The sequence below is a fragment of the Miscanthus floridulus genome, chromosome 1 (genome assembly GCF_019320115.1).
Source record: "Miscanthus floridulus cultivar M001 chromosome 1, ASM1932011v1, whole genome shotgun sequence".
Lineage (NCBI taxonomy): Eukaryota > Viridiplantae > Streptophyta > Magnoliopsida > Poales > Poaceae > Miscanthus > Miscanthus floridulus.
Genome location: NC_089580.1, coordinates 173,827,694 through 173,845,169, shown reverse-complemented (window position 1 = coordinate 173,845,169; position 17,476 = coordinate 173,827,694). Strand labels below are relative to the sequence as shown.

The 17,476-nt window shown below is 41.4% G+C and overlaps 1 protein-coding gene and 1 pseudogene across 1 annotated transcript; both read right to left on the bottom strand.

The window, feature by feature from the left end:
- Nucleotides 1-1,260: 1,260 nt before the first annotated feature.
- LOC136548523 (protein TPR3) lies at nucleotides 1,261-9,678 on the bottom strand. Its single transcript, XM_066540017.1, has 28 exons — nucleotides 9,535-9,678; nucleotides 9,042-9,241; nucleotides 8,746-8,888; nucleotides 8,483-8,662; nucleotides 8,285-8,398; nucleotides 8,005-8,163; nucleotides 7,102-7,279; nucleotides 6,875-6,995; nucleotides 6,659-6,774; nucleotides 6,422-6,575; nucleotides 6,211-6,320; nucleotides 6,063-6,132; nucleotides 5,910-5,983; nucleotides 5,708-5,803; nucleotides 5,534-5,629; nucleotides 5,306-5,433; nucleotides 4,974-5,208; nucleotides 4,702-4,866; nucleotides 4,548-4,628; nucleotides 4,305-4,451; nucleotides 3,833-3,940; nucleotides 3,512-3,691; nucleotides 3,306-3,434; nucleotides 3,134-3,229; nucleotides 2,862-3,047; nucleotides 2,604-2,770; nucleotides 1,837-2,095; nucleotides 1,261-1,537 (listed from the first exon to the last, which is right to left on the bottom strand). Exons 3-27 carry the CDS (start codon nucleotides 8,823-8,825, stop codon nucleotides 1,885-1,887), a joined length of 3,381 nt encoding a protein of 1,126 aa, XP_066396114.1. The 5' UTR covers nucleotides 8,826-8,888; nucleotides 9,042-9,241; nucleotides 9,535-9,678; the 3' UTR covers nucleotides 1,261-1,537; nucleotides 1,837-1,884.
- A 2,491-nt stretch (nucleotides 9,679-12,169) lies between these two features.
- On the bottom strand, nucleotides 12,170-16,581 carry LOC136548543 (chorismate synthase 1, chloroplastic-like; annotated as a pseudogene).
- Nucleotides 16,582-17,476: the final 895 nt, after the last annotated feature.

Sequence of the window (17,476 nt, the reverse complement as noted above, 5' to 3'; positions counted from 1 at the left end):
GGCCAGCGAATGTCACGTAGGAGTACAACGTCGTACTGCGTGCTTACGGAGTACTCCTACTCCGTAGCTTGCATGCACGAAGGGCGCGTACGTGCCACGACGCACGGGCCAGAGAGGGGCAGGCATGGGCTGGGCGGTCGCCGCTGGCTTCCAAATCCCCGCCATGCACCATGCCAGTTGCCAGAGCGTGCATGGGCTGGCCGTGTCCACCGAGACAGCGCTGACCTGCACCTGCTCAGTGACTTGAGTAGGCTGGCAACTGGCTGAATCTTCTGTCCTCTGTTTCCTGCGTCTCCTTGAGCTGCACGTCTCATAGGTGCACGTCTCCAATCCCTTGTGCAGTTGTGCTTGGCAGAGGCAAAACCAGCAGAGGTAGCTTTCCATTGATGCCGAAAGCGGTCAGAGTGGCAGCCGCATTCAGCAAGTGGAGCGGTACGTTTTGTTCCCTTGCGGGTGGGTGTGCTGAAAAAATAAATCGAAACACTTTTCTAATTGATTTATTGTGAGAAAAAATATTATTTTAATTAAAAAATAAGTTGAAAAAAACGAATTATAAAAAAACGAACAGGGCAGCTGTGGGCCTGTGCCAAAGCGTCATCAGTGCCACGATATGCTCCCCAAGTCCCACCATGTCCCCGCGTACTGTACGCTAGGATGGACCACTTTGTAGTCGAAATTTCATGCATGCTACGACTGAGTATACATGTTTCTTCGAGAGACAGTTACAACACCTTTCTAGAAAAACTACGAATCAAAACGAGGCAAAAATCACTATGGTGAGTTGGTGACATGTGGTGTTTAAATCTAGGATATAAAATTTTAGAGTGTCACATCGGATGTTACATAGAGTGTCGCATGAAGATGATCGGATACTAATAAAAAAAATAAATTATATAATCCATCAGTAAACCACGAGACGAATTTATTAAATCTAATTAATCTAGCATTAGCATATGTGTTACTATAACAATTTATTATCAAATCATAGACTAATTAGGCTTAAAAAATTCATCTCGTAAAGTAGTCGCAATCTATACAATTAGTTATTTTTTAATCTATATTTAATATTCTATGCATGTATCATATATTCGATGTAATATGATGTAAAGTTTTCACGGAGAAACTAAACAAGGACTTGGTGAGGCAGTTAAGCCTCGTTCATAAAAAGAAGCGCTGAAGGCAAATGGTACCCGCTGAATGCAAATCGGAAACATCATTTTATGATATAGCAAAAACGGCGGAACGGGGCCAAGAGGCAAATGAAACAAGATACTTTCACTAAGTCATAAATATAGGTACCAAGTACAGCCAAACTGATAGTTGTACTACATCTTATCTACTGATAAAAACTCCTTTTCACAGCACGGTAAACAAAGCAAAATGAAATACTAGGACTATCCTCCTCACTCGATACAGTCATTAGAAATATATATAAGCAACGGATAAACTGCCGTTGAGCTTGTTTTTATTGAGCGCGTTGTCTGACTCCCTTGGAACCGATCTGCCAAGGTTAGTTGCACCACCCTTTGAGGCCCATCTGCACAACAAGATGAGGTTATGAGCTGAACAAAAACTCTTTCCTGCAGATCTGTATTGACAATATGTTTCCTTTGTGGTATTCATCAAACATAGGGGGCTTTGTTCGGCAGTAAAAGAAAAATGAATCTGTCGACCAAAAAGTACAGTATATTCTTTGTTCATGCAATTGTATTGATCATGTTTCGGCCTAAATCATTGCAGTTTATTGGCCAAACTTCTAAACTGCAGCAAGCCCTTATAAATGCTCTAAATTTAAAATAAAAAAGTTCAATTTGTTTCATTAACTTAGAAGGGTACCTTGGTTAGACTCATGCCACGAAAAATCTACCAGTTCCAACTTCTTAATCATCTTTCTGGTTGATCAGAACTTGAAGCTCCATTAGGAGGCGGTGTGGACAAGTTGCTAGCAGACCCATTCTCTACTGGTGGAGGATTTCCCCATTTTCTCTCCGATTCCAAAGGTTCCAACACAAAAACACCACCATCAGTCAGCCCTAGAGCAAACTGGCTTGCTTCCGAAGGGTGTGCCGCAACCACAACAGGATGAACACTCGGACTACAAGAGAAAGATATTAAAGCAAACATCAGAAATTTGTTACTAGTCGAACACAAATGCGCTAAACATGAGTTGCTTATTACAGAGACATTTCAAAGAATAAAGACTTAATACAGAATGCATAAGAAGCAAAACATGCTGCGGAAAATCAAGTGGCAGTTTGTGGCTTCGACAAATCCCAACGTTTGTGTTTTAATTTCTTCTCCCAAGACCTTTTACAACTCATTTCAATCCACCCACTATACCTTTTTTGAATTAGGAGTAATATAAAATTCTAACCCCCCACCCCCACCCCACCTGCGTGCAGCACATGCAGGAGTTTTGGCACGCAGTCCTAGAGGCACACACACAAGGTAATGTGGCAACTAGAACAGGCAGGTGTTACCAGTATGTGCGCTCAACTTGATCTTAAGTTTTATAAACTCGGAACAAGAATGCCAATTCAATCGAAGACAGACATCATTCCTAAAAACAATGCTAAAAACAAATTTTGTGTTTTATAGAATACCTGATATTTGGAGGAAGATATGAAGCAGGAAGAATCCGACATTGAAGTCTCAAACTTGACACATTAAATATGCCAACAGTAGCATCCATAAAGCTTGCATAGATCAGTTGACTATCACACGAGAATGTGGCATGTGTGATTGGAGGTGAATTCTCTCGAACAGGCCACTGTAAGTGAAGTTATGGTGGGAAATGAGAACCTTCATACTGAACTCCATTGCAAGTGTAATCAGCAGACGAGTGAGGGGGGACAGTTTACCTGCTTCACTGGTTCTAGTTTTGTAGTTTCATAGATGGCAATCTGGGTTTCATGCACAACAAGAAAATGCATTTGATCTTGGTGGAACTGAACACGAGTGTCCAAGATATTGGATTGGCGACCTGACGGTATCTGCAAAAATCTGTTCTTTTGCTTCTCCCATCCATCCGTGTTCCAAACACATAACTAAAAGAGGAAACGGTTAAAAATGGTGAAAATTTAATATAAGAAGTATGTCAGATATGATCTGAATTGACAGTTCAGTAACTAACCTGGGCATCAGCTCCTGAAGAGACTAACACATTTAGCACATTTGAAAAGGCAAGACCCGTGATTCTCTTAGAGTGACCTCTGAGCTTGCTTTTGACCTGTACCAAGAACAAATAAGGCATACTTTAACTGCGTCCTGTTCAATGGAAAGAAAAACAAAGCCACTGTGAATACCTCATCAATTCGGACATTATAGATTTGGATGGTCGAGTCATCCATTCCAATTGCAATTATGTTGTTATCTTGGGGGTGAAATGCAAGAAAAGTTGCTGCTGGCGGTGCAGGCATAAATGTTGTCATCGTCTGCAGTAAATATAAGATCAAAGATTGTTTCTACAAGAAAAAAAGCTAAATGTATCAAAGTGTAACGATTTACCAACCTTGAAAGTCATCATGTTGAACAGAGAGATTTTTCCTCCAGAAGCAGACATGACATATGAATCATTCTTCGACAAAGCAAAGCAGTGAACAGCTTCTTCAGGATTATTATCAGTCGTGTCATTAGTCATGAAGATGCCACTTGGTGGTTGCCATAGGGTGGGAGACACACTCGCGGTCGCCTATAAGATTGATGAATAGCAAAATTGAACAATTTAGTAACAATCTACCACACAAAATTTTCACCTATGATATGCAGAGAAGATGAGCGATCTGAACACTATTTATGCACATCTGTAGGTACATAAGAAAACGGATCTCACCTTTCCAGAATTGCGATCATTGCGTGGCCATTTCCAGAGTAGATGAACAGCGCTTGAAGTTAAGGCCAAAATAGCAAGACCAGAGTTTGTGTAAATCAATCTCGAGATCTGCAATTAGAGAGAAAAATCTTCAAACAACCTTATGATAAAATCAGCATAATCAATGCCAAGGATAATGAAGAAATCAAGAATACAGGTCATATATGAGATGCCATCCAAAGTCAAGAATACAAGTCATATGAGATGCCATCCATTTTGGACAAGCATCACATATATTGAACTGAAAAATAAGGTAAACATGTAGGCAGGAGCTTAGTGTAATTAGTTAATGTTCCAAACCCAAATGAGTGAAAGAGCTGACACACCAAAAGATGTATTCATGTATAATTATGCGTCTCAACTTCATGAAATAAGTTGTAAACAGACATTATATAGATTAAATGGAAAAGTGGAGGGGTTAAAGTATTATTACCTTGCTTGTTCTCATGTTATCCGCCAGTTTTATTGATCTGCACTGAGTTGACTCAGTTATCTCAATAAGCTTCCATACCTTTGACCTGTCCAGTGACTCATCAGCTATTCTAGGTTTTACATCAACCAAACTTCTGCTATCACCATTCTGTTCATTTTCCAGAGTACAACGAAGTTAGCTGGGATCATAGTTGTTTTGTAATAGAAGAATACAAGATCAGCTGAAGAGGTAATTTATGCAGACCATTGCAGTTATAGCTGACGGAGCAGCAGCTACTGAACTGCTTGCTGCAGCTGCATTTGCCGCAGCAGTCAATATTAGAGGCTGCATAAACAAGGATTGATTAGATCATGATTGCAGATATTCTTCTCGGAATTTTGTGGTTACAAGTAATTACCTTTGTTACAGTCTCAGTTGCATTACGAGAAGCATCAAAAGAACGATTTTCCAGAGTGCGCAGCAACCGAAGTCCATCAGCATTTGCTAAGATCTTGATACCATTGTCAACAGTAGAGACAGCCAATAGAGTTCCCTCCTTGTTGAAGCGTATCCGTGGACTTGCCTGATGATTATGGGGCCATGTTAATACAAGGAAATTCCATACTTCATTGTATGCAATCAACCATTCAACAAACGGGAGCACACAAGAGGATAAGAAAAACAACTCACAAGTAAGCCACCATCAGCATCAATGGTAGTCAGAAGACCCGTGCTGTCCATGTCCCATATCTTAATCATGAATTCATCCCCAGCAGCCAAAAACCTGTTCCGGGTGGTATCAAATTGCACAACACCCATGGATCGCTTACGGAATCCCTGATATGTCCTCTTCACTGCTCCTTCACTTTCATTCCATTCTACTAGATGTGATTCACCATCCTTGCTAGTCCCACAGGAAAATAACCTATGCATAAAGGACAAAAAATTAGTGGAAGGCTGGAATTAAAATACAAACACCCACATACTCATAACTTCAAGAACAGAAAAAGAAAAGCAGGAACCTTGAACCATCTGCGCTATATGCCATTGTAGTGCACCAATGACCTGGTGCATCATAGTCAACTCTAGATCCCAAATTATCATATAGCCATGCCTTAATCTTCCCATCTAGAGCAGTTGAGAAGATGAACTGAACAATAAGAAAATAATAAGATATAAAACCATTAGTTTTCGATGGTACAAAAACCAAAACGTCTATCAATTGTCCGTGATAATAACTGGACAAATACCTGAATATTTTCCTTGTAATGTGGACAAACTGAATAAACAGGAGCTTCATGTCCTTCAAAGGTAAATTGCTTAGCTCCACTAGTGGCCTCCCAAACCTAGCAATATACAATATTCAGAGCTTCATATTTGAACAAAACGATTAGTCCAAGAGCTAAACCATCACAGAAACTCACCTTAATTGTCTTATCATCTCCACATGTAATTATACATAGCTGCTTATTTGGATGAGCAAATGCGATGTCATTTACACCACCAATATGTGCATCAATCTGAAGAAAGCAATATTAGTCAAATATAGGAACCAAGATAGTCAATTGTACAAAAGAAAACACACCAAACAACTGAGGTAGAAAGAACTAAGAACATGCAGTTAACCTCCAAGTGTTGCCTAAGATCATCGCCGCCGTTATAGGAATAAATCTGTACAATATGCCTTGAATAAGCAACACCTATTAAAATGATAAATACATTAGAGAGATGCAGCCATAAAAGGACAACAAAAACACTGATTAAATCATCTTATCTTACCAAACAAGGTTCCATCAGGACTCCATATTATGCGATTAACTGACACAGCTGGATCCTTAACCAGTGATGCCTGTTGATCAATTCATGCGTTATATGAAGGCTAATAGAATACAACAAGCTACTGAAACACATAGTGCAACACACAAACCTGGAGGGCCATTGTACATTTATTAAGGTCCCAGACCTTGAAGTTTCTTACAACAAGTCTCTCTTTGGTACCAACTTCCCACAATCCAATGTCGCCAACATTGGTACCAACTGCAGCGAGCCAAGGGTAAATACAGCACACTGAGATGGCAGGAAAGGGACTAATCCGAACTTATATATAATAAAAAAACATTAAGACAGTAAGAATTTACCAAGAAGAAGAGTTTGTTGAAGTGGATGGAAATCCATGCTCATTGGTGTTGATCCTTGGCTCAAGGTCCGTGCAACAGTTTTGTGGAAATCATCTTGTTGGTAATTATGGCTCTGCGGATAAGTCACAGGCAGCATGTTCACCGGAAGATTCACCTGTTACAACAAACAGTATCAAGTACTCAGAGCAAGAATCTAGTAATGGCAACGCATATTTCAGGGCAAGATATCACAAACACCTCCTCAGACATGCCAACTGGTCTAGTTCTCTTGGAGATGTGATCAGAATCTCCTGATGGATAATCCATACCAGGATTAGCAGTTGTGGGTGTTCTAGGATGCTTCAACAAAGCGGCTACAAGATGTAAAGACAGATAGATATTAGTCAATAGACATACACACTGCCTTCGATTCAGGCCATTTCATTATTCTTTGCAACAAGATGACATAAATACCAGGATTTGTAGGAGTGCCAAATCCAATGGCACCACCAGACACAGCAGGATGTGTTACTGCTGGAGGGTTTGACATCCACCCAGCCAGAGGTGGGACAGGTGTTGGTGCAGGTTGAAAAGGCTGTAAAGGACATAAGTCATATCATATTCTAAACAACTGAACCAAACAAGCTCTAATCAATTGTACATATGAAGCAAGCAAATCCAAATATGATTGACAAACTTACTCCATGGGCACCCAATGGAGGGAAACCTCCAGGTTTGGGCATAGATCCGAGTAAAGGATTGTTTGCTGGTGATGGAGCACGTGCACCATTTGGTTGTCCACACGAATGATCAACAAAAAGAGTCTTGATGTCAGGATTAGGCCTAGGGTTTTTGCAAAGCTGGTGCTGCCAGTTTAAGCTGTCAAACATGAACAAAATAAGGTTACCCACCATATAAAATGCGAATACAAGAAAAATAAGTAGTTAAACATTAGAATTCCTGAGCGCAATGTCCATAAGAATCAGCATGAAAAATTAATCGTCTTTACAATGTAAAAAAAAAAAGATCAGAAGCTAAATGTGTTTAAGTAATAACTAGTTGTGGTGAACCAAAGATGTGTATTATACAGGTACTTTTAAAGATGAAATGTACCAGATCCAGATGTGTTTGGAAAAAAACCTGTTAAAACTAAAGAAATTAGTCCCAATTTTCATGCTTGGTCTGTAAACTTCCCAAATCATCAAAACTTCTTCTGAAGCCCATCAACAGCCTCTTTAGCTATTCATGTACTTTAAGTTGCCTACTTTTCAGGTTTTGAATGTTGAGTTGCTCTAATAAACCAATATTCTAAACCAAAATCAATATTAATATTCTGATCCACTTGTGCGAATCATCAATATATTTTTTATTTTTATTATGTACACACGTACTGTTGTATTAAATAAATGGCAGCATGCGGCAGTTCATGTGTATACGAACCACGTACTGGTTCCACCTTCCACTGTATCCAGGAAACCTAATCTAAAACATTTCAGTTTCTAAGGCTCTGTCCTTACTTGCATAAGTGTAAGGTTACAGAAAGAAACAAAATGCTGTAATGGCTGAATAAAGAGCACAGCGACAATTCTTTTACATGGGACTACCTCTGGTTAATAAGTGTCCGCAGCCTAGAATTCTTCAGGTTGGGAAATTGTAGCTTGTCGCGGAACAAGGGGTTAGCTTCAATCAGCTTCTTCAGCTCAACAAGCATTATTGCTCTTGCAGATTTTGTATCGCCATACTTAGAGAGCTGCTCATTTTCCCTAATAACAAGACAAAAGCAGAAGTGGCTCTCTGAGCAATGCAGAAACAGCTAAAAGCCATGATAATAATGACAGCAGATCAATGCATACAAAAAACAAGGCCGGCCAGCCAGCTCTTTACCTAAAGTTCTCCAAGGTCAGAAGCTGTGTGATCTCCTTAAACAGCTCCTCATTGAAGGATGCAAAGACCTTAAGGTCCTTGACCAAGATTTCAACAGCCTTTGACCGATCATGCCTGATAGGAAAGCAAAGAAACCCTGGTCAGAACGGCACTCCACTCTAGCATCATAATCAACACTGCACAAACCGGAGGACTTACTTATCAAGAGCCTCAAGATACTTCTGCTTGCGGATCTCAAAGAATATCTTCATGGAGTAGCGGTTGTCGTCGACCTTGGTGAATCCACCGAGGTAGCGCTCCACCTCATCCCAATTCCCATTGATGACCTCGTCCTCAAAGTACTTCATGTTGAAATAGAATCCGGACTCCTGCTCCAGCCTAAACAGCAACAAGAACGCCAACTGAGCAAAAAATAGACATCAAAGACAGGTCCATTTTAAGCTTTGGTCCAAATCACTCACTTGTGAACGGTCTCTTTGAATTTCTCCTCATCGAGGAACTGCAAGATGAGGAAAACCAGCTCCCGGCTGAGCGACGACATCCTCCCTCCTCCGCCTCTCCCACGTGGAGGCGGCTGCTCCTAGGGTCGTACCCTATAGGGTCTCTGCACAGACCAGGGCGCAGTCAGAGTAGAGCTCCCCCCACTTCTCCCTCCGGAGAATTAGGATCTGATTGCCCACGGCGAGCAAGAGATCTCCCACGACAAATAAATCTCAGAGGAAAAAAAAAACCATCGAAGCAAGTTAGGGTTCCATACCGCAACCCTAGGACCGGACGGATCGCCGCCCCACGCCTATCCAGTGGAAACCGACGCGTCGGGGGCGGGGCAGGCCGCCAGCCGCCGTCCTTTAAGGTGGAAGGGGAAGCTGGCGGCGGGGTCGGCGGCGACGGAGCGGACGAGCAGCAGAGAGAAGATGCGGTGCGATCGAGGCTTTGAGGTCTAGCGCAGGTCCAGACCTGACATGGTGAGCCCGGAAGCCCAGAACGGTTAGTACAAATAGCTTTCCCAATAAATGTTTCCATGGGAGAGAGAGAGAAAAAAAAACAAAGCCATGGCAGCCTTGTGAGCAGAAACTTCAAAATAAACATCGATATTGCCCGAAGCCGCCTGGGCTGGGCAAGAGCACGGAACTGCACAGAGCCACGTAAAAATTTTGCCCTAATTTTTACTCAGCTTCAGATCTGTGAAATAAAACAGCAAAAACCTACATGCATCTATCTAAACTTAGACGGGGAATTATGGCGATCACCTAGGAAGCTCTCGATCGATCCGATCCCGCCGTGCGAACGGCTGCCGGCGCGCCGCCGGCGACGATCCTGGATGCAGCTGATCAGCACGGAACAGGGTAGAGGGAGATGAAATCACCACCGAACCAGGTTTGGGGAGTAGAAACTGTTCGGACGCCGAGTTGCGATAATCCTTAATTTATAGGCTAAGGCTGTCTGATAAGCGCGTTAGACTATCAATCTGCTTATCTCCTTATCTCCTGTGATAAGTCCATGGGATGTGATAGCTGATAAGTCAAGTTGGAGATAGTGGTGGCCCGGCGCGTGGCTATGGGCATTGACGCGGGGGGAATCAGGGGGTGGCTGTGGGTGGATTTGCTTTTAATGAAGAAGATCTGTCCCACCCAACAAAATAGTTTTCTTTGGGTGCAACGGTATAAGTCAGTTACTAGTTCTAACTTAACCTCTTCAATAGTACTTATTTTTAGCAATGATTCATAATATGATTAGGCCTATATGACACCCTCACGTGATCTTAAAATGTGTATAAGCCTAGTTCTTACCAAAAACTAGCTTTTCTCTTTCTTCTATTAAAATATTAAAAAAATGCTAAGAGCTAACTTATGAGACAGCTACCGGTTCGAGAGACATTTTCACACTTAAATGATATTATATTTTTTATTACAGGGGAAAAAGTGCACATGACACGAAAATAAATCTTAGCAGTACATCAGTGACTTTGAAGATAAAAAATATTTTTCTCTTGAAAACTCGGAAAAAAATCATGTTACAGTGTTTTTTCTCTCACAACAAATCATCTTCAGCCGGCTTATCAACCGTAGAAACCATCAGCCGAACAGCTATGAAACACGAAACTCTATTGTTCCAAGGTTAGACTACCAGAGCTTCACAAGATACTCCCTCTATCCCTAAATAATTGTCGTTTTTTATTTTCGTGCCATAAGTTTGACTAGATTTATAGAAAATACGTGCAGTATTTGTATCTCCAAATAAATTTATTATGAATATAGATTCAACGATCTATCTAATGATATTAATTATGTACCATAAATATTAATATTTTTTATAAAAAATAGTCAAAGCAGTGTTTCATCTGTTTGGAAATATAAAATATAAAATGCATTGTGTACAATAATTATGAGATGGGACAACTAGATCATACAGCATCGTTATTATACACATGAGCAAGAAAACTTATCGGCCCCCTTCACTTGGAGAAATTCTTGAGGAATCTGGATAAATTTGGAGGGATTTGTGAGAGAAAACACTGTTCTAGATAAAAAAAGTGAATCAAGCCAGGTTTAAAGGCACGTGAACGGAACCATTAAAACTATGCATGGTCAGACCAAATCTAACACTATAGCATGTCTACGCGCCTGTGGTACTATTTCACCATCCACATCATTTGTTTCATTTTCCTCCTTTGAGTTTGGACAAACAAATCACTCGGCAACAAGAACTCCCAACAAAGATGGATTAAATTGCTTCGAATGCACTTGCGTAACCATACGCACGAACATCTAGGACGTACAGTAATCTGTTCTATCTCGAAATGATCGAATAACTATTAGCCTATTCGGCTTAACTACTTTCAGCTTGTTTCAACTTATTCTTTTTCACAGAATACTATTGAATCATCTTAAATCAGCCGAAATCATCTTAAAGTGGATCAGCCGAACATACGCTATGTTCATGATCATAGAAGTCGAATGCTCTTCCTAATCAAGCATTCCAGCATTCTTCGAAAGATTATTTATAGGCAAGAATAAAAACCATCTGTATCATGTTATTTGAATTTTGAGTTTACTCCCATAAACTTTTTTTGTTGAAGATGCTTAATTAACCCTACACGGTTCTGTGGCAGAAACCGACACTGCACGGATTCTTAACCAATTCAACCCGTTTTCATCAAACTGGAACCACCAATTAGGTCTATATCAGGGTTTTTAGACGCTTACCACAATATTAGATATTCCACCAAAAGAATCACCGATAAGAGCTTAAAAATTGGTACCCTGATTTTTGCTATTTCCATAAAATGTTCACGACAGCGTGATGACTAAGGGCGTGTTTGGATCTAGTAGCACTAAAAATTAGCTAGCAGGAGGCTGTTCGGATCCACTTGCTATGTGGTTGGATAGTGAGTTGAAGGTGTCTATTTTAGTACCGATTAGCAACCATAAACTTACTAATGAAACTAATAGGTAGCAGTGCTTCAGCTAATAATTAATAGGTTTATTAGCAGATCCGTTTGTATCCACAGCTAATTTTTAGTACTAATAGATCCAAACGGACCCTAAACTCAATCCTGACTTTAACAAACTTGGCCTCAAATGGCTCTACATATAAAAAAACAAAATTAATTAAGTGTGGTGGGGCGTTTTTTCATCAAAGCTAAGCAGGGGTGGACGATGCAGCAACACAGACTTATGGCCAGGGGGGCAATCTCAAACAGTCAAACGACACACGAGTGGTCTTAGCAAAATTCCTTAATATAGGCTGTTCAAGTGCTCATCATATGGAAGACACTATTATCTCTCCCAAATTAAAAAAAAAAAGAACTTTATTGCTCAAACGACATCATGCGTCCTCTCACCAAAAAAGAAAAGGGTAAATATCGTTATACTACACATCACAAAAACATTAATGCATTTCTATCTCGATATTCATTCACTTTATAATCTGTAGATACAACAATCAAGGGTTTATGCTGGTTCAAAACTGCAAACAGCTTAGCAAAGCCCAGAATTTCGATACAAGGAAAACTGGAGGGCCATGTTCCACGACAGACATTATGATAGGTTTGGTGCCAGTTCAGATGCACTGCTAGCAGAACCAATGGGCTCTTGTAGGGCAAGGTTCAGCGGAAACATCTCACACTGAGCAATATGCGCCATGAGCTGGTTCATCAGGACCAGCGCAGCCATTGATTCCACCATAGGAACAGCTACAGAAGTAACAGAATAAAAAAAACATCAGATCATAGGGACCAAAAGTGATGATAAAAGGTAGGAAATTTTTGGTGGAACCATTACCTCGAGGGACAACACACGGGTCATGGCGCCCCCTTGCCAAAAGTTCAACATCCTCATGCTCCCTTGACACAGTATTTTGTTTCTTCTGGAAAAGTGAAATAAATATATCAGACAACTGGCTATAACTTTTCACAAGTAGCAGAAGTGTAGCTGGAATCATGTAAAAGATAACTATACCATACTGCCATTATTGAATACAAACTAAATTGCAGATGTTGAACCAAGTAAATAAACATTCATGGTAGTTGCAAAAAAAAATGTGTTTTTGACAAATTAGTGGTTCCAACTGTATTCACAGCATTACGATGTATTATCATTCAAAAGGCATTATATGGTTATTATGCCACTGTTAACATTTTAAGGAAGCAAAGAAAGGAAGTTTTGAACTGGGATGCCTTACTCCGATAGTTGCTGTTGGCTTAAAAGCCACTTTGAAGTAAATAATTTCACCATTCGATATCCCTCCCTGCATGGACATACAAGTTAAAAATAGTAAGTCAATAATTTCATACCAACTACAACTGTATCACACAAAAATGTAGAAGTAGAGTAATAGGATTTTAGGATAAAAACCTGAACACCGCCTGAGCGATTAGTTCGTGTCCTCACATTTCCAGCATCATCCATATAGAACTCATCGTTATGCTCACTTCCAGTAAAGTCCGTACCTGGGCACAAGTTATTAGGAATTAGTCAAGCTGTAGAGTAGGCTGCATAGCCCATCAACTATTTGCAAACAATGCCAACTAGTCCTGTGCAAAATGTACATGATTCCTTTTGCATTCAAGGAAACAAAATGATTCCCTTTTCCTGGAACATAAATGAAAATGATTCCTTACCAGCAAACCCACTGCCAATCTCAAACCCCTTGCTTGCAGGAAGAGAAAGCATAGCTTTTGCCAGTTCAGCTTCAAGTTTGTCAAAAACAGGAGAGCCAAGACCCTATAAATTGTTGTTGCCCCAAACAAACCAGTTATCAGATTCAAATTTAAATTTGAAATGGATGATCAACCTAAGGATACGATGCAATCAAAGGGCATACCCAGTGCAGAGAGCTCCCGCTCTGTGCGGGGTCTGGGGAAGGGTGTCAGTGGCAAGCCTTAACCTCGCCTGTACAATGCGAGGAGACCGCGACTCGAACCCGGGACCTTCCGGTCACAAGCAGTAAGACTCTACCGCTTGCACCAGGCCCGCCCTTCATACGATGCAATCAAAACTAAAGCAAAATAAAAATAACCATAGAGCTTCAACACTTACACGAGGGACGTTTCTTGCAATGCATGTGACGACCCCACCAATTGAATCTCCTCTAACTCGTACTTTATCAATGGCAGCAATCATCTTCGCTGCATATTCTGGATCAGGGCATCTAACGATGTTGCTCTCTATCTGAAATTTACAAGAATAAGAAAAAATCAGCAAATACACGCGAAGACTATCCCTATAATGCTTTGGAGGGGGAGGTAGTGAAAACAAGATACCTGTTCCAAGGTTACAGTCTCATAATCAACTGCATCTTCTGGAAGTACGACTTGATGCACTTTAGAAACAAATGCCAAAATCTACATGTAGATGATGTTTTTCCATCAGGATTATCCATAAAAGGGAAAGGGAGGGACTGCCTTTTGCAGTGGAAATGAAAATGCAAAAGGAAAGTTTATTACTCTAGGCGAATACTTGTATAGACTGAACTACACATAACAACATGCTTATCATATTTAGGTCAAGCAAGAACCAGGATCCAAGTCCAAGCAATTTGAGGAGCGCTGTTTAACCAGGATCTAACAATGTTTGCTCTTATAGCTTTTACATATAAAAAAACTCCAAAAAACAAGCTTCCGTTTTTTTAGAGTTGCATTTTTCTATGGCGAAGTAACCAGGCTAACTACAATGGTTGATCACAAGAGTATAATGGTTCAAGAAAAAGGTTGCTAAGTAGGGTCACACCTCCACTCCTGATTTGAGCTTCAGAACTTTCTTTGCAAGAGCTCCTGCAGCCACCCTGCCAATGGTTTCTCTGGCCGATGACCTTCCGCCTCCCTACCATTCATCAAGCACAAATATTTTAATTCAAATATTAAAGTCTGAGAGTCATTACTTACATAAATTCCAGCACAAAATGTGTAAGAACTGGTTGTACAGTGTGATAACTACTTTATATTTATATGTGCATAAAAAAGGTACCTGCACAGCTCTAACACCGTACTTGAAGTCATAGGTTGCATCTGCATGGGATGGTCTATACGCCTTAGCCATTTCACTGTAATCCTGTAGAAGCGAATATGTTTATGAAACAAAATATAGTACTGATACTCTCCCTTCTAAATGTTCAGCTTCCATAGCTTCCATTCATTAAGAAAATATATATCCAGAAAATTAGATACTTACACCGCCTCTTTGATCTGTGTTTGGGACAAAGACGTGAATCGGTGTACCAGTGGTCTTCCCTGGAGAGAAAAAACCCACCAGAATTATCATGCTACTGAGAGAAGCTAATGCATTCTTAGTTCCAGAAATTTTGTCCTCTATTCTAGAGGTACCATACCTTCATGTGTCCCAGATAGAATTTTGCATGGTCTCCTTTCTTGGGGTGGTTATTCTACTTTGACCCGGACGTCTGTATAAATCAACCTTTGGTATCAGTGAACCTTATAGAAATGGTTTAGCAATATATCAAGGAAAATTCATCCTTTGGCATTGGTGAACAACAAAGAAATAATCTAGCAATGTATATAAGGGTATATGCTACTACCAGTCCACCCCAATATGAGTTTGATGATATGTCATTCCACATGTTACTAACATGTTAGTGGCAATGGGAGTGACATATCCCGAAAGATTCCATATGAGAACTGTATTCTGCTAGATTTTAGCAAACATATAATCATATATACTTGTGAAATAGTAACTCCGGTAGTAAACTAGTAATAACTTAAAACTAATGATGTGGAAGAGAGTAAGAGACACACCTTCTATCGAGTTCTACTTGCATGTCTGCCTCAGTGAGAGGAATTCTGGGTGGGCAGCCACTGATAACACAACCAACACCCCCTCCATGGGATTCACCATAGGTTGCAACCTGGAAGTGGTTCCCGAACACATTTCCCGATGCCTTCACCTCTGTTCTCAAAAGCACACAATGTAAGAGTCAGCTCCTTTTCCATTCTTGTTCTAAGGAAATGCCAATCACGTACTAGCAGATTAAGAAGCCAACCCATTTGCTAGAGTATCATAAGAATCACGGCATGGAAATCAATGATGAAAATTGACAAAGATAGCAAACTATAGAACCAGTTGTGATACCCACTAGATCTAAAACACTTACTGATTAATTGAATACTGAAAAGCCAACTAACACCGAACCTTGGAATCCTATATTCATTGGGATAATTTCTAAATGAATCACAACAAAGCATGTCCATGCCGTCATCATAAGGCGGGTTATTCTCTCTCCAGAGACCAGATGGGAAGATTTTCAGAACCCCTCTTACCACCAACGAACGGACACGCTGCCATCCACCGAGTTGCAATTAAGCAACCCCCAGGTCCCGCCCGGGGTTCCTGGCATTCTCCAGCCCAATTGCACCACAAATCGCGCCATGCTTATCCGCTCAACGCCGTTTATACGAAACAAATTCCAGTAAGTAATATACGAGGTGAAGGGGAGCATCCACGCGGACCTAGGCGAGCGGCGCGGCGGCGGCGGCCGACGGAGAACCGGAGGGACGCGGGGGCGGACTCCGGGAGCGCGCCTATCCTGCGGGGGAGGAACCGCGTGGACGCCCTGGCGGCCACCGGCGGCTGCGACACGGGCGCGGCCATCGGAGAAGGTTTGGTTGGGACGCCGTTTGGTTGCCTGGTTGGTGAGGGAGAAAGAACGGTGAAGTGGAGGGAAGGTTCAGGGAGCGGTTTAATACACGGCGCGGAGTCGCCACCTACCCAGTCGTCGGGGCCTCCGGTCCGATCCACCCGCCCGGGCTGCAGCACCGACTACGAGCTCCGGTTCCACTCCGCCCGGGTTCGCCACAGCCACACTGGCAGCAGGGATGAAAACGAATCGGATACGGATGGATATTACCGATATTACATTTGTTTTCATATTTTTGTTCGGATTCGGATTCGAATACGGATAGTGTTAACTATGTCGGATAGGATACGATTGGATATCGACATTATAAATATACAATTTGAGTATTCGGATACGGATACGGTATTGGATGTTGGATATCCGGACTCGGATACGGATAGATCTCAACCCCTCTAAACGGATTCGGTTTCGAATACGGTCGAAAAATATCCGTACCGTTTTCATTCCTAGCTGCCAGTGCCAGGGCCCAGGGGCGATTTTGACTTGGATGCTGAACCCACCAGTTAGCGAGATCGGGTCGGATCCGATGACTACAACTAACCATGGACGCCGCCATGTCTTGCAATGCAATTGCAATGACCTGCGATTTTCTCCCCTAAGGCCTTGTTTAGATCACCTCCAAATTCTAAGTTTTTTCACTCTCTCTCCATCACATCAATTTTTAGCCGCTTGCATGGAGCATTAAATGTAGGTAAAAAAAATAATTAATTGCACAGTTTAGTTGAAAATCACGAGATGAATCTTTTGAGCTTAGTTGGTCCACGATTGGACAATATTTACCAAATAAGACGAAAGTGCTACTATTCATCGGTTTGAAATTTTTTCCAATCTAAACATGGCCTAAATAAGCCGCTGCTTTCAGTAGGAGAAAGGGTCCACGTCGCTCTAAATTTTCACAGCCGTCGGATCTCCCATCGGATGGCCCAGATCGCTTGGAGCGGATTTCGTCGAAAACAGCTTCTGCCGCTCCTTCTCGTCTTCCACAGGCTTCCCCTCTGCTTCTCTCGGTGGTATCCAGCTTCTCCTTCGGAGCCGGCTACC